Source organism: Falco peregrinus, chromosome 3 (genome assembly GCF_023634155.1).
Source record: "Falco peregrinus isolate bFalPer1 chromosome 3, bFalPer1.pri, whole genome shotgun sequence".
Lineage (NCBI taxonomy): Eukaryota > Metazoa > Chordata > Aves > Falconiformes > Falconidae > Falco > Falco peregrinus.
In genome coordinates, this window is record NC_073723.1 from 60,665,725 (window position 1) to 60,688,305 (window position 22,581).

The window sequence follows — 22,581 nt, forward strand, 5'->3', positions numbered from 1 at the left end:
TGAGTCCTGACTTCATAACATGAATTTCTGGAAGCAGATCTTCAAGCAGTATAAATCAAGTGAACAACAGAACTATACCTCTTCAAACCTCTGAAAAGTCTAGCAGCCAAACCAGCAAAATGTCTGATTTGGCAAAAAATGTTATTAACTGACATCCACATTTAGGCACGTGGTCTGTTTACCCTACCAGATCTTTCACACCAGGGCACTACAAGCTGACTGCAGAACATTGGGATGCTAACAAATGCTGGATACAAGGTAGGTGCCTGTAGAGATCAGCTGGTCTGCAGGACTTCCTATAGACCTGTGCTTAAGTTCAGTATGTTGGTCAGAACCAATTACAAAGTACTAAATATACGTATTTTCAAAAGAGTGCCAAGATTCACTAATACATGTTGTGAGAGACTGTGCAGAGAATATTCCTGTCTGTCTGCCATTTGAATTGTGAAGAAGCAGCCTGTCCTTTGTGAATGAGAGCTTTTATGTGAGACTGTTGATCTGCTTTGTAGTAGGAAGGTTCTGCAGAGGGATCTGGACAGGCTACAGGCTGAGGCCAATAATTTGAGATTCATCAAGTGCCAGGTCCTACACTTCGGTCACAACCACCTCATACAATACTGCAGGCTTGAGGAAGAGTGGCTGGAAAGCTGCCTGGTGTAATAGGACCTGGAGGTGCTGGTCAACAGCCAGCTGTACATAAGCCAGCAGTGTGCCCAGGTGGCCAAGAAGGCCATAACATCCTGGCTTTTATTCAAAACAGTGTGGCCAGCAGAACTAGGGAAGTGATTGTGCCCCTGTACTTGGCACTGGTGAGTCCACACCTCAAATACCACGTTCAGTTTTGGGCCCCTCACTTCAAGAAGGACACAGAGATGCTAGACCATGACCAGAGAAGGGCAACAAAGCTGGTGAAGGGTCTGGAGCACAAGTCTTATGAGGAGCAGCTGAGGGAACTGGGGTTGTTTAGCCTGGAGAAAAGGAGGCTCAGGGGCGACTTTATTGGTCTCTACGACTACCTGAAATGATGTTATAGCAAGGTGGGTGTCAATATCTTTTCCCAAGTAACAAACAATAGGACAAGAAGAAATGGCCTCAAGTTGTGCCAGAGGAGGTTTAGATTGGATATTAGGAAAAAATTCTTCACTGAAAGGGTGGTGAAGCATTAGAACAGGCTGCCTAGGAAAGTGGTGAAGTCATCATCTCTGGAGGTATTTAAAAAACATGTAGATGTGGTGCTTAGGGATTCAGTTTAGTGGCGGACTTGACAGTGTTAGGTTTACAGTTGGACTTGATGTACTACACAGCAATTTAGTTCCGTTATTTTTTTATGTTCTTATGTTTTTATGTTACTGCACTCAGGAAAAAAAAGCAATGTTCTAGATAGTGTCACCCTATTCTGTTAATTCTGTGTACATCAGGAAAAATAAATGAGAAAAAAAGGTCGCTAAACTGAATCTCTGGTATTCTTGGATTTGTAGGCATATGGCCTATCAGACATATATTACAAGAGGCACTGTTTGCACAGAGTCAACCTAAGGGTTTTCTGGTTTTTGTGTGGAGAGACAGGTTAAGTTTTTGTCTGATCTGTGGGGCATATACTGATATCACTGCAACAAATATTTAAGTGAATGGGACTTGATGTTATGAATTTAATTGTTTTGTTCCTGCTGAAACATAGTTTTAAGTTTATGTGAAAGTTTGACTTTATCCCTTTAGCTGTATACACTCCAGCCTTTTTTTAACAAAGGAATAAGACAACACTGGCTTCTATTAAGCTAAGATTTACTAGCATTCTCCATGGGATAACGCTGCATTTACTATCACACTCTTACATTATAGCATTCACAATAGAATAACCACTGGTTTTAATGTACCATTTCATTATGTGGCTGCCTCTGTGCAATAAATTACACAAGTACCATGAATAGAGTTTGTTAAAAGCAAGAACAATCAACAGTGAGGCTGCACAACTTGTAGCTCTTTTAATTATGCTACATCCCTGAAACAATGCCAACACTTGTTTAGGAGTTCCAGCTGTGCCAAGCACTTCAACAGTGTTTGCAGCTTTATCTCACACAACCAGGTGCTTCTAACACAGGGGGTTTCTTTATTAAATAAAAAACCTGGCAAAACATAGAGCTTCTGTTATAGTCTTTCAGGATAAAGCAACTAATAATTCACAGCTAATACCTACCATTAAATTATGTGGAGGTAAAAACCAATTAGTTTAGTAACAGGAATATATCGAGCCAAAGACAAGTTTCAGCCCAACATTTAAAAGTTTGCTATACTGGTACATGATGTAAAGATAGTATCATTAAAGAAGAATAACAGATCATCTGGTAGTGCTGAGGACAATGAACTCTGTAACTGTAATCCAAATGTTTTCAAATTGTTATTAGTCCATGTTCTTACTCTCACATGGCAAGTGCAAAAGCAAACATACCTCTCCATGTTCCAGAGGAACTAGTCTGGAATAATAGGAGGTACAGATCACTTCATCATCTCTCTTGTAAGTTGGCGGCCCAATTCTTGGTGTAATATTATAACGAGTTAAACATTCAGTATCGCTAATTGCATAATACTGCCATGGTCTGAACTCTGTGCCATCTATGGAGCGTTCCAAAATCCAGTTTCCAGGTCGTGGAGCATTAGCAGCTTTGATGATCACATAGGCAACTTGAAAGACCTAAAAAAATGCAAGAAAGTTTTAACACTTCATTATGTTAGGTAAAAGACCACTAGAAGCCAACTGGGTACCAAATTCAAATTTTAAAAGCAGTATATGGTTTGCCTGGGGAGAGGGTAAAATTTGGTACAGTGACTCTGAATAAAATTTTTGCACAAACTTCTGACAAAAGGCTTTACTAACAGAAATATGTATCATTTTTTTGTCAAAGCTCTGAACATTTCAACAAAACATGTTTACGTGACTAAAAAAAGGACTAAATTCATTTAGTGTATCATTCTGTGTTAATGCAATAGCTGAAGTCTATCTACCCTGCACATTTCAGTATTACTTGTGTACAGCATTCTTTCTACAGCAAATGTGCTTTCTAACTTTTCTGAACCACCAAAGGCTTCAAAGAACTGCGCTGGGTTTTTTTTCAAAACAGCTTCAGCCCAAACAGCTGTTTCACATTTTAGCTCTGAGTTTAATTCTCACTAATAGCATTTCTGATAAGCTTTTTACACCCTATATTAAAGATCTCCATGCATTCCATTTTCATTCCGTGTTAAAGTTATTTAAGCAGACGATTATTTACAGACACTGCTGAAAACACAGAGATGAGTAAGATGAATGTGACAAATGTTAGCATGATAACCTTATTTAAGAATAGTAGCTCTTTTAAGATGTGTACTCTCTACGCTATACAGGTATCTTGACTGTTTTTTGACAATCCTAGGTCCAAAGTGAAATCCCCACGCACACAACAGCACTGTTCAGTACTTCTGTGGGTAGGCAGGGTAGTAATTAAGCTTGTATCACCTTTTAAATGACCTTGTCATGGCAGCCAGATAACCTGCACTGACCCCCTTTTAGCTACAGCATTAGGCACTTAACACTGAAATGCACTCACTGTAAAGCTACTATCTTCTTCCCTACCTAATAACTATCACATCACTTCACTTAAAAAAAGCTGTCTTTGCAAATTGGAAAGATTTTTATATAGGAGCTTAATGTTTTACATGCACTAGAATATCAAGACACATTTAGATGAAAGAAAAACGCCCTATTATTCAACCATTTCAGAGGTATGTATTTTCACTTGATCAGACTGCCAGGTCAGCTGGTATAATCATCATAATTCCTGTCTGCATGTGCAGTATTAATACCGTCTTGAGCTCCAATTTGGCTACTACCAGTTCTTTGAGACATTTTAATTTTTTGATTTTTTTTTTCTGGGGGGGGAGGGATAGTTTTTATTTGTTTGAGGTTTTATTTCAATACAGATTAAAGCCAGAGCAAGAATAACACTTGCCCCATAAAACCAGAATTTGATTTTGTCAAATGGAGAAATAAACACAGAGATAAATAGTAACTGCATCGTGTGTGTGCAATTCAGGAAACTACTTTTGAAACAAAATATTGTTTAAGTAAACAAAGCTTTGCTTAGGATATCTTGCAGACATGAGAAGGAAAAAAAAATGTTGATACTTATCTTCAAATGACTTACTAGATTTAATACCTTAAAGTCAAACAATCTCAGTTTTGATTAAAATCAGGCTTAACTTCAAACATGATATTCACTTGGTCTGATTTTTTTTAGGCACTCCAGCTTTATCCTTTCAGACATCAAGCACATACAAACAGAACATTTCCAGTTGTTTCAATAAATACGAAAATTTACGCAAGCTGAGGATTTTGTCTATTGATTTATATGACATTTCAGCAACGCAAGCATTAGTAAACAAAAAGAGAAGTCATCTCACTTTTTAGTCACAGCCTTACAATCTTAGAAATAAAATATTTCTGGAGTCTGTGAATCCTCTGTTGTTCAGAATTTGATTAAAGTTAAGTGAGTATTAAGAATTATAATCCAGCCTTCATGAAATGAAGAGTCCCTTTTAAATAAAACTTATTTCATGTCAACAAGCTCCAACTGAAAAAAAAATGCTAAAATACATGCTTTTAAAGGGAAAGGAACAGAACTCGGGCAGACTCCCAAGTCAAGCAACTGTATTCCCTACATACAACCTGGATTTCATTGGTTCAGTTAGCAGTAGTTGAGTTGTATACCTGTTTCACACTGGGTTATGGACAAGTAGAATTGGGGGTATCATCATTTTGGTACCCTTAATCTGAAGACACTTGTATGAGACAAGAGTCAGTTGTATGGGTATTCTCTCCATCAGAGAAAAGAACTGCAGGAAATTATTAAAACTAGTAAAGTTTTGTTGACTGATCTTAGGAACTACTATGCACTTCCAAGTTTCTTTGTAGTCAATCATCTCTCAAATGCATAAAAGATGCAAGACTGGAACCCCAATTTTTTTCAAGGCCATGGTAGAAAATTTGCCCCAAAAATCTCTTATATGTATTTTATTTATTTATTTTTCCTCTTTGCTTGTTGTCAATTATACTTCCCTACTTGTTAAACAGTTGGCTGAACAACAAATGATCTACTTTTGATTACATTGAGAATTTTCAAAACCCATTCATTACAGTTTGCAGCTGATGTAGCCAGTTTTAAATCCAGTTCCAACTAGTAACAACGAGCTACCCTTCATCACAAATTGCAACCATTGCTGCAGAAATAAAAGATATTCACAAGAGTATGCAAGTTAAATTTGTTTTGAATACCAGGTTTCTTTGTGAGGGGGAGGAAAAGCCAGTTAAAGATAAAAACTTTAACAGCAACTGTGCATATATTCAATGCACAATTCAATAAATTACATCTTTTCAAGTCAGTTTTTTTCCAGAAAATCAGCTGCCATGCTTGGTACTCAAGACATCTAGGGATTGATTTTTTCCTCCATGCCTACAGTTCATCAACAGTGAAATGAAGATGTTTGCCACTGTGAACCCAAAAGAGGCATTAAAATATCAGTGAATGGTTCTATAAACATTTAAGTATGCACAGTGTAAAAAAACATTGCCTTTTTTTCCCCCGGATCCTCTCAACTCTCTTCCATTTATGCACACAGCCCAGAGGTACCCAAAAATACTTCACAGGTAAATTCACAGGATAATGAATACCAGCAACACCAGGAAAAATTGTCAGCCCCTGAAATAATACAAGTTAAACATAGAAATGAAAGGATTTTGTATAAATGCACCTGCAGTCAAGTCAAAAAACAACCTATCAGTAGGAGTTATATTCTCAGGGATTATGTTACCAAGCAACAGAATGAAGCTGGAGGAAGGGATTAAGGTGTTCCCAGGGACTGCAGATGAAAATGTTTTAAGGAACATCAGCAGGTAGGGGTTTTACAGACCTCATATCCCACAGCCTCTGCAACCCAAAATGGATCTGAACCAGAACTACATGTAAGGCAAGCTGATTTTCCAATATCCTTAGAGTACTTATTTACAGATTTTTACTTTTATTAGCACTTCAGGTTTGATCATCACTGAAGGCAGTATCTTACCACTTTTCACATCCATTCTGTGTCCACCAATCAGCCACATAATAAACTTCAGCTGTGTGGCAAGAACTAATGATTTGTACACTTTAATTTGACTGTATAGCTTTCACAGAACTCATTTCCTTATTAAGCTACAAGGGTAAAAAGGACAAGCCAAAGCAAGTTAGCAACTCCCAAGCAGTCATAGATTAGAAGTGTCATTTTACAGACATTTCAATCCTGACTGTACAGACCAGCCAAAAAACTTGTACTGAAGAACTTCTTTGTAGCAGCAATACCAACGTAACAAGTCACTTATGCTTTATTTAGCCTTTCTAACAACCTTGTTTCTCTGAATGCAGATCCAGCAACACCAAGGGCTTCTTGAAACAGATTTATAAGTGAACCCTTCTCCCCATTCATCAGGAAACCGCCTATTTTTTTGACCATAAATTCATCCAGCAGTGGCCATGCAGCAGATGCTAGGCAAATGTCCCTATTTCCAAGGGCATGGTCAGTGCTCTACAACCCACAGATACATGCTCAGACAAGCACAGTTTCCTGGTAGTCTTTTTGGATCAAGTCTCCCAGTTATACTTTTCAATTTTACACATGCAGAGACAACAATAAGGGAAGACACTGCCTTTTCATATCTATGAGTATTTGAGCCCCAGGCTCCAAAAGTGAAAAGTTAAAGGGAAAGATGAGTCCCAACACATTTTTTTTCTCTAAATTTCAGAAATGTTTAATCTATTAAGAGCAGAGGTACCAACTGCTACTTCAAATCTATACCCCAATTCAAATCCAGTCTACCTGACCTTGAAACACCCTGAAAGGAGGATATGATTTTAGGACTTCAGTATCACTTTCAGTGTCTTACTGCATACCTTACTGAAATCACACTGGCATATCATGAACCTTGGAATGCAGAAGACTGAGAAATGAACAAGCCTGGAGGAATGCAAGGCTCTTGGCAGACTGGTTCCTCCTATTTTCCCAATATCCTACAAATTCAGCTAAATCTTTCCTTCAGGATGACTGCAGAAAGGAAATCTAAAAAACAGCTAAATAGGTTTTTCAAAATAGCATGACAATTCCTGTAGTGAAAATGTGTATTACAACTAACGTTACTCCACAGTTTAAGTTAAACTGCAAAATCCATTCTGTTCAGTGTTGTCAACATGTATAAACCTGGTTACCAGAAAAGTCTCTTTTTCTCAGATTTTGTTTTACTGTCCAAGAAGTTTAAAATTAATTGTGCAAACTCTCAAAGAGCAGGAGACTACATAAAGGGATATTCTGAGTATCAGCCTGTAATGTTCACAAAAAAGTCTTTAAGGGATAAAGATGGCTTCAGGCTCTTAGAGACTGTGAGGCCTGGAATCTGCTTGCAACATTTTGCTCTGAGGAGTCTGTGATGTTAAAAGTGCAAAATAAACTAAATCAAATAGAATTTCTAATCTCCTGAATTATCTTTTCTTCAAGATTTTGATTCATTATGTGAAGCCATTGTTTTGGAATAGAAGAAAACCTCATTTTACTCAAGAAGTATAAGAATGTACAGATGAGCACTCCGAGTCTTGCATCATCAGTTTTACGAAGTCACAAAAGTCTTTTAAGGGAGCTTGCCACATACAATAAATTAGCATTGATCCAGTGAAGTCAACAAAATAATATCCTTTTACGTCAGCAAAGGATTTGTCCTTACAGAAATCTTTTTGCCAATTGATTTAAAGATAAAAGCCCTGTACAAATCATATTATAATATTCTTTTTCACTTTCTAATAGCAGAAACTACAAATTACTCTTACATCAACCTCTTAGTGGTAACCCAGTATTCACAAAATATTCGTGAGCTACAACTTAATCAAAAGTAGGAATGTTTTCTCAACTTGATACTACAGGCCTTCCAAGAACAAGTTGCCTTGCTTTACAATTCCAGAACTTTATGATATAGAAACTTGTGCCTTTCTGCTATGCCTAGTACAAAGCGCCTTTAAATAGCGTGAAGCATGGTAATAAAAACTGAAGAAAGTATTCTTCATTTAATGGTGTGGCAGAAATATTTTACAGCTGGTCCGAGCACACTGCTAACATTTATAACATTCAGCATTTAATTTATTTCATTATAATTTCACAAAGTAGCTGTCCAGAGAAGTCAAACTCAAGTAAAAATGCTGGGTTTATCTAAAGCTACTGCTGTGCATTTTGTTTGTGTAGAATTGCCAGTGTAGGAAGCGCAAGGTCATAAATCAAATCTTGGTATCTTGTACATCAATACTACACCTCATTGCTAAACTACTCTTTCCCCAGTTCTGGATCTTGCCATACATTTAATAGAAAAGTGAAAAAGAAAAAAAAAAAAGAGAAAGGCTATCATACATCTAGGTCCTGAAAAGACTGAATGGCCCACCAGAATACATGTACCTAGTTACGATCCATGTGAGCTAAAAAAACATTACATATCCACTGGCTACTCTTACGAAATGCTTAGCATTAGCTATAAATAGCATAGACTCTGCAAAGGTGAAAAATCAAAATAGCAGTTTTGATACTGATTTTCTTTTCTTAACAAGATTCCATCAAACTGCTCTTCAGGCCAGCTGTTTTTAGACTAAATAAATCAAGTGCAAGGCAGAATATTAGCTGAAAGAATAGCCTTTGCTCCCTTCAGCTCTGAGCCAAGAGATAAATGCAGCCAAATACAGGACACTGGATACATGCTGTGCCCAGAACTTCACCTAGGGTAAACGAGTGGAGTCAGTTGTCACTGGCTAAGGGAACCTTCACCATATTTGCCAGCCGAGGCTATGTTCCAGCAGTCACCAATGCAACTACAGGACCGTATCTCTAAACCGTTTGTAAAAATCCCAAGAAACAATCAATTCCTCTTGCTCCTAGAATCTCTGGTAATTACTCAAAAAGCATAAATGGTGACAAGAATGTCAGCCTTCACATCACAAAAGGGTATGAAAATACTCTATATTCTGGCAAGGAAAGTTAAATATTTGTTTCAATATGCTACTTGACAGATTTAATGCATTAAGATTGAAATGTAAAAAAAAAGTACCAGTGCTAAAGATATACTGCAACCCATATCTTTACAGGTACTGACTTTCAGGAATACTTTTTATTAAAGGTCCTAGAAGATAATTTGAACACATTCTCAAGCAAATACATGAGGTAATTACTAAAATCACTAAGGTCCTTCCTACACTTTCCTTCTGTGTTTTCTTTATTTGTGCTGACTTGCTTAAAGTAAGCACACCAAGTCAGCTCTAATAACTCATTGACTTCACACAATCTCTATTAACCAAATCCTTTCTCACAGAGCAGTAATTTACATTCAGTTTGCATAGCCCTAGATGCCTTCTCTCTCTCAAACTCTCTAAGGAACACACAGAAGAAAGGCCCCTTGGGGGAAACTTTTCAAATCAAATTAGTGAAACTGAGCATGGTTCAGGAGAGGAAAGATATGTATTTGGTGAAACATCAACAGCACTAAGGCTGGAGAATAGAAGATGTAGAGGGCAGATCAGCTGGTCTGTTTCCAAAGTGAAAATATTCTAGGAGGATGAAAACTAAGGCATTCCCTCCCACTTCATTTTTCCTTCCTGTTTGTCCATTTACAAACCAAACACAAAGCCAGCTCTTCAAACAAGGAAGTTCTACCCAAACCTTCTGTCACTGACAAAAGATACCCTGTGATTACTTTCCTAACAGTTCTGCTTCTAATTAAAGAGCAAACTAGGCACTTGTTTAACCTATGCTTCATTTTAAAACATCAAAGTTAGACCTTCTGTTTTTAAAATCACTTTCAAGCAGGATCTAGAAATCTTGCAAAAGCTTCTTACCAGCTGTACACCCCAAGTATGCATTTCTTAGTTAATAACAAAGCTTCTTCCAGCATTTGGAAGCATCTCCGTGTTAATAATGGATCACTGAGCTATGATTTTCAAATAGCTTAGACAGGCAAATGCATACACTTGTTCAAAGCAAAACACGAAAAAGCCTAGAAAAAGAGATTTTCTTCAGAAATTACTGTCTTTTCTTGGAGTAGGAGACTTCTGATTCTTCCATGTCTAACAAAAAGGCTAATAAATTAGCAAATGCTTTGTACAGTTTAGCAGCCTCCTGTCTAAGAACGATGAATCCTTCCAAGCTTTGCTGTGAAGTGCCAGAGAACCAACTTCTGTCATAGTTCCAGCCTCCCCAGCATCAGAAATCACTGATATTTACAGATATAATCCTTAACTCTTAAGAACAACTGACAGCAACAGCTCATAGAAGATAGAATAGAGAACATTTCTTCCCAGTGCTCCTTCCAACAAGATGGTGATCAGAATCAGTCAGAAGGACAGAAAGTAGCAAATCAACTTTTTCAGCAATACCCTTGAAAACATTCTTTGTTGCTTGAAAGTAAGTCTTTGATAACCCAGACTTCAAGTAACTTGCATGAAATCAAGGGTGGAAGAAAACAATACCAGAGGACTTCTGGGGAAAAGACAGCAGGGTTGGGCAGAGGAAGGTTACCAGGACAGAAGGAATGCCTATGTAAACACCGTTATCCACAGATATACAGTTGTTACTGTGCCATGAAATACAACAACCTGTGACCTATATGCTTACAAACGTGGTCACTTCCTTTCCAGTCTGACAGGAATGAAATCTCCAAGACGCTCTAGAACAATAATTGAAAGACATCTGTTTAAAATCAGTTCATATTATCCTTAGCTATTCATGTTTAAATATGTGCTATTAAATGGCTGACTGCTAAATATCCTACCATCTATAAACATAGAACTGCAATCAATCAATTGTATTGGTTTATAGCCTACATACAGTAAATGATGCTTGCCCGAGTGTTACTCACCTGCCTTAAATCCAAGGTGATGGTGACCCAGTGGTATTGTCTCCCATTCTGAATGCTGGGACTTTGCCACCAGTTATTGGTACCATCGATTGCACTGGAAATTGGGTGCTGCTCTGTTTTGAAGCAAAAAATTATATCTCTTGAAAATACATCTCACTGCGTTTTCTCTGACCAGCACATTTATTTCACACTGAGCACTGCTTACTCTCATGCAGAAGCTGTAATCTGCCCCAAGACAAAGAGGCTGTCACTGGACTCTGCTAAAAGCTAGTTTTGCTAGTGTAGCAGAGAGACTAAAAGTAAAAAGTATTTGACCCCAATACACCCTGTATTCACATGAAAGTGTCAAAAAGAATGACGCAAACCCATGAAACAAACCAACCAACCAAACACATATGAAACTTGCCTTTGGGATTGGCACTGTGGTGGTCGCAGACACGGCACTGGGCGTTGCGCAGGGGCCGCCCTGGGACATGCTCTACCAGTTTGCAGAACATCTCCGGCCCCTTCTCCCCGCAGGTGGCGTTCGTGGAGATGTGAGCATTGCTGGCTAGGTTCAAAATGGCAGGGAACAGGCCTTGAAAGAAATAGCAATTATCAGCCACACTGTAAGGTGAGCAAAATACACAGGTATGAAACAAGTCTCTGAATGTACAGGATCTCACGACAAGCTTCTGGCTTAGAGTCAGAGATACAGAAAAATACAATAAAAGACAATTCATTTTGTGAAAATATTACCATGCCACACGGACACCAGCACATCAATCGTCACAGCCCTGGGGCACTGCAGCCCTGCCTGTCCCTGCCCACTGCCGAGGCTTCCTCCCACTCTGCCCACAGCCCAGGACCCCGTTTCAGCCCCCCAGGGTTCCCTCCACACTGCCCATGGCCCCATTTCAGCCCTCACTGCCCCTGGGCCATCAGCCCCTGCGCCCAAGTGACCCCATAGCACAGCCAGGCTCCAGCTCCCCACAGCCCTGCTCAGCCATGGGGCCCGCAGAGCTGGGCCCACCACAGGTCCACATCCTGGCCTGACCCTGGCCTGTCCCCAGGGAAGTGTTCAGTGCTCAGGGCTGGGGCAGTGGGATGAGCCCCAGATGCCAGACCCTGCCCCGACAGACCCCACAAGGAGCCCCCATGATACTCAAGGAGCCCCTGGACCTCGTGGCACCCTAACCACAACATCACTGTAACTGCACTCCACCTTTGTATGCTTTACTGCTGAGGAACACAAGAGATGGTAAACTTAACTCTTCCAGTTACTAAATCTTCTCTTCACTTCATGAAATGATGAAAACCAGGAAGACAAGGGGCCCGCTGCCAGAAGCAAGGAGGAACTGCACGGCACACACTTGGCCCGTGTGGAAAATGCCATTTACCGGGAGCTCTCTGGCAGCAGTGCTACGTCCTGAACAACATGCTCCGGGCTCACAAGTTTTAAAGAGTGTGCTTCAGACATGTGCTCCGGGCTTTCCTGCAGCGTGTGTAAAGTCTAAGGGATATTTTGCCTGTCACTTATTAATCTTTACACAAACCCTTTACCATACTTTCAAAAGGTGTTGCTCCCATGCGCTGGAATAATGAAACAACAGACTACAGGTTTCAAGATTACTGCTACTGGACTGGGAATCCTTTTCTAAAAGAAGTTAAGTTTTACTTTGGCTTGAAGGCCACTGATGAAGTTTACAGAATACTGCATGCGACAAAAATTACGCACAGCTTCTCAGAAACGTTATCAGTTCCCAGCCTTCCCTCCTGAGCTAAAAAGCTTTTATTTCTTGCATGATTATGGTGTAACAGAGATACTCCCGTTTCTACTCAGAAGCAACTCTGAAAAAAAGAAACTATTTTTGGAAAAAGAGCCCTGTCTTTAGAAATTAAACACAATGGGCTGAAATCAAAGCTAGAGCTTTGGCATTTTAACAGTGCCACAAGAATTGCTGCTGTTGCAATAGTAAGGTATTAAAAAAAATCATGGTTTTCTTCTGTTAAAAGGAATTCTGAAAATAAAAAAATTCCAGTTGTATTTATGAAAATATGTCTTTTTTACTAGCAAAACTATATGAACCCTTTTACTTTATTAATTTAAAACATATATAAAAAATATTGTAATATTAATATGTTACGTAGCGGTCCACCTCAACAAGGCAACACTAAATATTCCTTTAAAGTATCTTTGTCTGCCCAGTAATTGCATCACCCTGGAAAGCCTGGAGAAAAGTTTTAGTGCTATTTAAATCTTGCCTTCAAGTATCAAAAATGTGGCTAAATCTTAACCCTCTGCACTATAGTATGAATAACAAAATGTGTTTTCAATTGTGCTATACTCAAAACTTAACAGCATGGAGATGGACATCCATCTTTTGTTTTCTTGATTCCTGACTTCATTTAAGTTAAATCCAGACTAGGTCAGACACCTTGTTCTCATTACACCTAAATCTGATGCAGATACGTATGCTGAAGACATCCTATTAACCACTTTGGTGAGGCTCTTCTGCCAGTAACATGCTTTCTGCACAGTCTTCTCTCACCTCATGCAGTATGGGCACAGTATTGCTCCAGACCTAAAGCTAAAGGCAAAGCAGAAATGTGCCCCTCCATTTTCCTATGGGACAATAAAACTCATTGGCGAAAGAGGGCATCCTTTTTTACATTACTATTCAATGCTATAAGATCTTCCTTATTCAGTATTCATTACTGTTCATGTAGGGGTCCACCGGCCAGTCTTCAAGAACTATCTATTACTTTCCAGGTCATTCATTACCTTCACTCATATTACGCAGTATCCCTGCCATTGCTTTTCAAGGTCATTTGTTACAGTGACATAATTTGCCTACAGTAACCTTCAGTCAATGGACTTGTGCCAAAGGAATAGCAAGGCTCCAAAGAAAAAGCGTTGATGCTGGCCAAGCTTCATTCCAAAACCCCAAGCTCAAGGCACTGTAGCATTCACCCTGGATTCATCCCTTTTGTCTGCTTGTCACCAAGCATCTCACTGACAGCTAATAAATTTGCTGACTGATAGTGAAATGAATAATGGTACAGCAACCTTAGGTCTCATGATGAGTTTTCTGGGTCCCAGAGAGATAAGAAAGAACACTTCGATCCAACTGAGTTGCACTGGAGTTTTTTCCCCAGGATCCAAGTAAAAAGCAAAAGGTTCCTAGGTTCATCCTGCAAGGTACTGGTGTCTCTTCAAATCCTAGCTGATTATGTTCACCTCTGTTTCTCTTTAACACAATCAAATTTTAAGGCAATCTGCAGAGGTGTGGCCATTGATTTCAGGGTAGACTTGAGATTAGCGTAGGAGCCAATTTGTTAACAAAGTTAAGTATCTGCAATAAAATGGGGAAAATAAAGCAGATTTCAAAGAAATTAGTTGTATCTTTAAAGAACATTGTTCTTCAGTCTTTTCTTAAGAAAAGCTGAGTACTCAGAATTGTGAGTTCAAGAGCTCTTAAATGCTCCTCTGCCAACCCCACCCCAAAAAACAAAACAAAACACCGAAAACGAGGAAAAAAACATCTAAATATCTAGTGAAGTACATTTTTATCTCTCTTTGGAAGATATGATAGGTAGGTATGATAAAGACAAGCAACCACAGAATCAGTCACTTAAATGAGCCATTTATGGATAAGTGACTGTCATCATACCCTGCTGTAAAATGCAAGCAGCCGTAACAGACATAAAACTCTGGCAGAAGATACCATGTTTCATTAAACTGAATTTTTAGCAAATTATATTTGCATTCTTGGAGACATTGATGTAACTTTCACAGTTCGCTATCTAAAGTCCAGCACAAATGATTGATTTGGATTCATCATACTTATTCCCCCTAGAAAGGAAGGCAAGTGCTACATACAGAATCCTCGCTGTTTCACTGCTGAGCAGTCAGGCTCCATTATCACATTAGACAATTGTAGCTCTGAACCAGCTGTGAGCGATCTCCATATGGATCTGTACAGAATTCAGTAGTAGACTTCTCATCTTGCTAATCTAGTTTGGCTGACTATATTCAATTTGTTAAACTACCTTGCAGTCAACTCTTCACACTATTTGCTGTTTATCTTTCTACCTTCAGGCCCATCTTTGGGAATTACTGTTCAGCATTTTGCATGGACCACTATGGTGGTCCTGAAAAAAGCTAGAAGAATTTTTTAATTAAACTCACTTTCCTCTAACTGCTGGCAAGCTCTTTTCATGGCAAGGTAAACTCTTTACTTAATTTTCTCCAGCTCCTCAGATGCCCATTTGCCCCAGACCAGAGATTCCCACACCACCCAATACCAGAAAAATAGTGCATAGATTCTAATTTGACCTTAAGAAAAAAATAACTGGTTCACTATAGGTAAACACAGGAGTGGAGCACAACGTTTTTTCATCTGATGTTCAAACAAGTTGCACTCATATTTGTAAGGATTTGGTTTTAGCCAGATGCATGACTGAAACTCACTACAGGAAAACTGAAAACCTGAGTGGGTGCTGTCAGAATTATGCCATTCAGAGCTTTCCTACAGTGCAAGACAACTCAAGCTCAGGGAAAGCAGAGGGAATCAAATCCCTACCAAGGCAGTCAGCAATGTGGATGTGTCGCATTCACACTCAACAGTGCTCAATTCTTAAAGAAGTGACAACAATGAAGAATTCAAAGGTTAGATAGATTTGTTGTATGTATAGGTCAGCAGACAGACCTTGTGGTGAAGGACATAGCATTAATGTTTCACCAAAAGTCAGGGAAAAGGCTTGTTCATAACAAAGCCAGTTGTAATGTATTTGAATGAAGAACAATTGGTCAGCATGCAGTAGGCCAGGGAAAAGGAAGACAGGCTAAGAGCTTTTTTACACAGATGAGGCAGTCAACTTCTATTTTACGCTTCAATCCACCTATCAACTCTAATCATTCAGAATGAATGGGGATAGTTGGAGCATGCAGCTTATAGGGCCAGATTCAAAGTGCTGACAATTTCCAAAGTCATAATGGATTGTGATATATCATGGCATAAGTAAAAGATGTGGGCAATCAGGAGAGCTATCCCTGTACTGTAAAGTTTATAGCTGATCATATGGCCTGCACTTCTTTGAGAATTACTTTACTGAACCCAGGGTCTACAGAAGTCCTCACAAGCTCCTTGTGGCAGATATTAAGTACCATCACCTTCCCTGAAGACTCAAATTCTTAATGTGTTTAGAAATTTTGATTTTATTATAGGTATAGAGCACCAAGCACCCTTCAGGTTTTCACTGAGAATTTCAAGGATCTGGGACATTTCCAGGGTTCTGGCAACTCCAACTGTGACCAATGCACATCGGTTGATACTTTCTGAATACACCTGATTTACTGCATAACAGCAGACTAATGCCATAGCATTTGTACAGCAGATCTGACATATCCTGGACTTGTTGAACATTTTGTCTAGGTCAAATAGGCTGCCCATGTACAGAAGCATTACTGTTCTCCAAAGACACTTTACTAATAAAAGTGTGGGAACCACATGCAGTTGTGTCTCATTTATCAAAGGCTTTTAGACATATTTATTGCCCTCCTTGTCTTCAAAAAGTATTCTCAGTTTAGGATCCTTGTCTGCATTCTCAACAGCTACATCTGAATGAAACTCCAATTTCACTCCCAATCAATGATTCCGCACCCCCCCACCACCCCTCAGGAAATTAATAGTACTTCATCACTGTCCTGTTTCAGGTAGAGGGAAAGTAGATATGTACATTTTGGCAAAATTCACATATTGTCAGGGGTTTTGAACACATTTAACTGTACAGCTTCTCACAATGTGACTGACAAGACAGGGTGAATCTGTACTTCTTCACATTTTACAGATAGCATGTGGAGAAAGGGAGATGGTCTCCAGAATAATAATCTTCCTAGCAGAGGCATAGTGATTAAATTCATTTCTTTCACACACAGTTGTACAAGCAGAAGGATACACGAGCGTTCTGCTTTATATAGGTTTCATTATGTTGGTAAATATGTTCAATACACAAAGATAATACTTTTTGGTAACCTGATCAACAGTGAGGATGGCAGAACTTAGAGGAAGGTCACATTTAAGACAGCTTTCCGCTGAATCCAGATTCACTGATCTGTCTGATGCCCCTTGAAAGCTGAATAGATTAGGGAAGTGTTTGTTGGAGTTTAAGAAATCAGAAGACAAAAACTGATGGGAAATGAAGACAAAAGATTATCTGAAGCAAGCCAAGAACTGAGACCAGAAGGTGACAATGTTTTCTGGATTGTTCATCAGTGTACACAATGAAGGCTCTAAACCAGATTTTGATGAAGAACTCTAGAGAAGCATTTAGTAAGCAATGGCCCAATTTTTCCATAAGTATTTTGGGATTTTTTTTGTGCTGAGTTTAATAAAGCAGTAATTTGCAAATGAACAAAGTAGATGTGACTTAGACATAAAGAACTGATGTGTGCAGTAACAATGAGCTTTTTATTGTGTCATTTCTCAGAACACAGAAATACTTGAAGGGGTCTAATCTCATTTGCAAGATACAGTTTTTAAAAATGTTAAGTCAATCAGCAGTTCATAACAAGCAGGCAATGTTGGAGTTTGCCCACAAGCAATAGATTCTCCATTTACTGAAAACATTTACAGAGGACACAGTGACAGTTGTTCAGAATAGTTTGATGCACTTCAGGAAAACACAAAGAGCTAAGGGAAAAATGTAATAAAATGTCAGAGTATTAGAATGTATAAAATATGTAATAGTATTACACTGCAGAAGCTGAGGTCACATTCTTTATAACATTCTCAGACCATTTTCAATAGCACAGATATTTTTTTTAGTTCTGTCTTATTCAAGTTTTGGATTAAATGAGTTTACTAAATAAAAGCCCTGGAACTATTGGGCTTGGGTTCAGATTCCTTGCCTGCTCAATAGATTTACCCTCATTATATTTTACCAGCAAATGTCCCTAGCTTAACCTTTTCCATACACTTTCATCAGAATCCTATCCTGTAATCACAATGAAAATCCAGGCTGATTTCCCTAAAATAAACACTCTGAAATTCCTGCAGTTAGAAGTTGGCGATTAAGACACTAATTCCCTGTTCCTAGAATCAGCAAGAAACCGGGGTATAACACTCAACCTGCCTTACAAAAACAAACCTTCATTTGTGAAGGCATTGCATAAAAATATGTATTAGCTACAGCATCGCCCCACTTGAAAAACTAAAAGCTTCACTACAACTTATACAAATAGGCTTAGGTAGCAAGCCACTAGTTAGAAGTTACTTTGAAAACTGATCGTTTTTCTTTAGCCCTATAGAAAGGAGAATTTCTGGTAGCACAACACAATACAGGAGCTAAGGGGTATGGTTTTATTAGCAGAACCTCTGCAAACTTTCATTTGCAATGTTTAGATTAAACTACTTCAGATTAAAAACCAAAACCTCACTACCATGACAGACTACTGTCTTCTCCTAAAACCTGTTCTCTCTTTCTTACTGTGGAGCAAAGCTGACTAACATGTTAATCATAGAAATACTAGCTGAGAAAGATTATGTTTAACTCAATCAGTTCTCAATGTAAGAACATACTAAACTTGCCTTTTTCAAAGGCTTCCAATGAGGAATATTCTTCAACATCCTTGACAAGTCTACTCCGGTGCTTTATTATTATAAAAGTTACAAATTTAGTCCTCTTTGCTGCATTCATGATCTTTCATGACCTTGACTGCAGCTTTTGACGACCTGAAAGGCTGTTATCACATACCCTTCTCTTTTCCAGAATAAGTAAACAACCCTTTCAATCTTTCACAGTCAATTCCCTAAACCTCTTGCCCTTCTGAATTCTTGGCAGTCTGCATCTCTCCAACTGTGAGGCTCCTCAGACCTCATCAGCACCAACTGGAGTAGAATAATTTCTTAAATTCTCAACAGTTTTGTTAACACACCCGAGAACAAGTTTTGCCTTCTTTTCAAGGCACTACAGGTAAAGCACATTAAAGTAAATCAAAGATTCTTTTCTGCTGTACTGCAGCCTGGTCAGTCATGAAAGAAGTATACTTCACATGAGGCCCTGGGATGAGTTCAGGTTATCTGTAAAACAGGTTACTTTGCAGCTATTTGCTGACTGCTCATACACACTTACTTTCAGAACAATCAGAATACTGATTATTTTACAGCTCTGATTTTGTCAAGCTTTTGCAAATCACTCTTAAACAATCCAACTGGAGCACCAGAAGACAGACAACAGAAAGTCCATTACAGCAGTTAATGTGACCAAAACCATTCTGCTTGAACCCTGCAAGCTGTTAGAGCACAAACAAGCTACAAAGACCAAACCTTGCCAGTTCCTCTGTCCAAATGGCAAAAAGCTTCTCTGACAAACATTTTCTACTGTTACTTATGTGCATTCAGCATTATTAACAAGAGCCTTATAATGGAGACAGGGTACTGCAGTAACAGTCATTTACCTGCTGCGGTCTGCCTTGGGCTAGATGATGTGCTAGTTAGCATTCAGTGCTCAGAAATGTATTGGAAAGAAGTGTAACACTGCAAATTAATAAAGATCTGTCAAATTCAGACCGCAAAGACAGAAGGCAAAAGTTTGCTCACTCAAGAATGAATATGAGCTATAGTATTCTTCCCCCCCAATAGTTTCCTCCATGTAGTTTGTGAAGGTTAAAATAGTAACAGTCTGGCATAACTTGCATCTCAAAAACCAGCTTAGAGCCAGGATGATGGCCAGAGTGTAGTAGAGCAGTTGAACAAGGCGATTTATTTTGTTTTAAAAAGAGGGGAGAAAACCTGAACCCTAATAAAATCTTAAATTTCAAAGCATAAGTAGCAGCATGCTAAATATAAAAAGCAATGGAAAATGAAGAGAAGGAAGAAAGCATTACACCCCAATTAAGTCTTAACTGCAAGATGTTGAGTCTCCCAATATGCAGTATTGGAAGGAGAGAAAGTTAAATTAGGGAAATAAACTCACTAAATGTCTACAACAAAGAAAACCCCAGACTTCTAGATTAAATGTTCAGAAAAATGGAAGGCCAAGCAATACTAATACATCTGCACAAGACACTGAAGCTCATCACCTCTGTTACACAAAAATTAATATTCTTTCACAAACTATTGAGGTTTTTTTACACTACAGATGTGTTAATATTCATTGTAAACTGGTATCTAACACTAAACCAGTATCCTTTAGATTATGAAGCTAATTGCTCATGTTAGCTAATGCAAACTTTACAGTGTCCTACCTTATGAGTCCCGCTCATGCTCAGAGCTTGCAAGCACAGATGTAGATCATAAAGTCACAACACATACTCAGATTGGAAATAGAGAGGATAAGGATGCAAAGACATGAGTCAGCCTGCAAATGCTTGACACTGAAGGAGTTTGAACTGATTTTCAGTCCCATCTACCAATTCCTACAAAAAGGTACCTTGTTTCCCAAAGGAGTGCACAATCCCACTTGATAGCTGTCAGCTGAATGTTCGAGAGAATAGAAAACATGGGTAAATACAATAGGTTTAATAGCTTACATTACAGTCCTTAATGTGATTTCTAGTATTATGGCTTGGTCCTTCACAAATTTCAGAGATCCAAGACAAAAAAATTAAGTTTGTGTTCTTGGGGATATGAAAAAAAGAGAGACCATCACAGCAGTTTCTATTATCTTCAATATTGCAGTAACTTGTTGCTTTCTTGCAGTCAGATCAAACTAAGGGGTGGTAGAAAGAAAAGAAGAAAGCTAGCTTTCATGCTTTCATACTAGTTTTCAGCATCAGACAGTACAACTTGATACAAAAGCAGGGTAATTTGTGAGTATTCTCTGTATATCATGTATTTTCAAAGTATAATCCATATTTCTGTCGTGTCTTGCGAGCATTGATTTTTTTATTAGCATTGGCCTGTTGAAGAATCTAGCCAGAAATTGCCATAGCATTTACACCAAAGCAAAAAGAGGCAAAAGTTGACAGGTGGGCAGACTGCCAAGAAACAACAAACTTGCCAGACCATGAAATTAGTTCTTTCTTGTTTGCCCAAAACTTTTTCCCATGCTGAAGAGTCTAATTCATAGTGTTTGTTGGTTTAGGGGTTGTTCTTTCTTTTAGCATTACTTTTTTTTCCTGAAGTCACCTTAATCCCAGGAACAATTTTTGCTCAAACCCAAAGTAAATACAAGCCACAGCTATTAAATACTTTGGTGTCTTGTCAGTTTTGCTTATATGCAGCCTAAGACACTATTAGCTTAGATTAATATGACAGTAGTATTGACATGCTGATCACACTGCCAAAGACTAGGGACCTCAGTCATTTGTCACTCTTGATGTACCCCAATATCAAGACAGAACATTGTTGTTCTTACTGATGTTGGACCTAAAGTAACCTTTCCCCTATCACTACCTTTTACTCTGACTACCTCAATAGGTAACAGCTCACACTACACTTCTTTTCTATCACCAGTTTTCAGCCTGAGGTAACAGTTTCCTTTGTAAATGAAAATCCTGTCTGGGTTTAATCCTAACTAAATTTGCAAGCACAAATGTGCAGTTTTAGGCTTCACACTGCATCATTTATTATAATAAATAGGAAGTTATGACCCAAGTATCTATTAGCTCTCTCCTGACTAAATCTATATTTATCACTTGCAAAGTTTAAGAGACCTGAGCTTGAGAAGAATTTTAAAGGTTTAATGGTCCAAGCCACTTCTGTACTGTGTCTCAGTATCGCAAGCAGACAAAATGTTACCATTTCTTTTCCCATGTAAACATAAGGAAGGACCCCTTGAAGAAGCTGGCATCTCTTTGTGACCATAGATGATATCTTACAGCAAGTAGCTGTACTACAAAGGAACTCTAAAATGTATTTTTCACTTAAAGCTTGTTATTCATAGAACATATATAATAATTTATTTCATTTTCTTAATTTAAAAAAATGCTGGTTTTTTTCACTGTCTCAACATGAATGCACTATCTTAATATTACAATTGCAGCTGCCTTAGAGGAAGTTAAATTTCTATTTAAAGTAAGTGAAATTTTTCCATTAATGAACAAAAGCTATTTCAAGTTGAAGAGGTTTGGGCACCTGAGAACTACCAGCCCTCCTGCTTTACAGCAATGTTCTTTTTCCAGACAGAGAAGAAAAATGTTTTCATTCCAGCAGGCACAAAGCCATTATCAAGGCACATGCAGCCCTCTATCAATGCCAGATCTTCCTGGGAGAAGGGAGCACATTTCCTCCAGCGTGAATGGATCTAAAAGGATTTGCAAGTGTGTAACACTGAAGACATGCAAAATTTGATAACACCCTTATCTCTATTGACAAGATTTTGCAATCTTCCATTTAAGTGGTTAATTGGGAAATGATCTCTGTAGGGTTCGTTTTGTTTTTTCCAGTTATAACCAGCTGTTCAACATACTATAAAGGTGGCTTTCTGCTCTTTACAAAAAGTAAAATATATTCTCCTTTTTTCTAGGCAACAATGTAAAATTGCAAATCACCACGCTCTGTTTACTTACATCTGCTGGTCTCCAGGCTCACAGATTAGCTGATGTACAGGGCACACATGCAACCATTTTGAAAATATTAATAGCACAATTAATTGCACAACCTCTATATGTTGTGTCAATGTAGTGAACAGAGCAGGGGCATCTATGAGAATGC

At 38.5% G+C, this 22,581-nt stretch overlaps 1 protein-coding gene across 1 annotated transcript in view; it reads right to left on the minus strand.

Annotated features, from left to right (window-relative positions):
* Positions 1-22,581, minus strand: part of LAMA1 (laminin subunit alpha 1) — a 111,612-nt gene that overhangs the window by 78,354 nt on the left and 10,677 nt on the right. Inside the window, exons 2-4 of the mRNA XM_055799488.1 lie at positions 11,349-11,519; positions 10,943-11,055; positions 2,447-2,689 (exon numbers count right to left, since the gene is read on the minus strand). Of these exons, the coding sequence (XP_055655463.1) occupies positions 2,447-2,689; positions 10,943-11,055; positions 11,349-11,519 (527 nt within the window). The remainder of the gene's footprint in view (positions 1-2,446; positions 2,690-10,942; positions 11,056-11,348; positions 11,520-22,581) is intronic.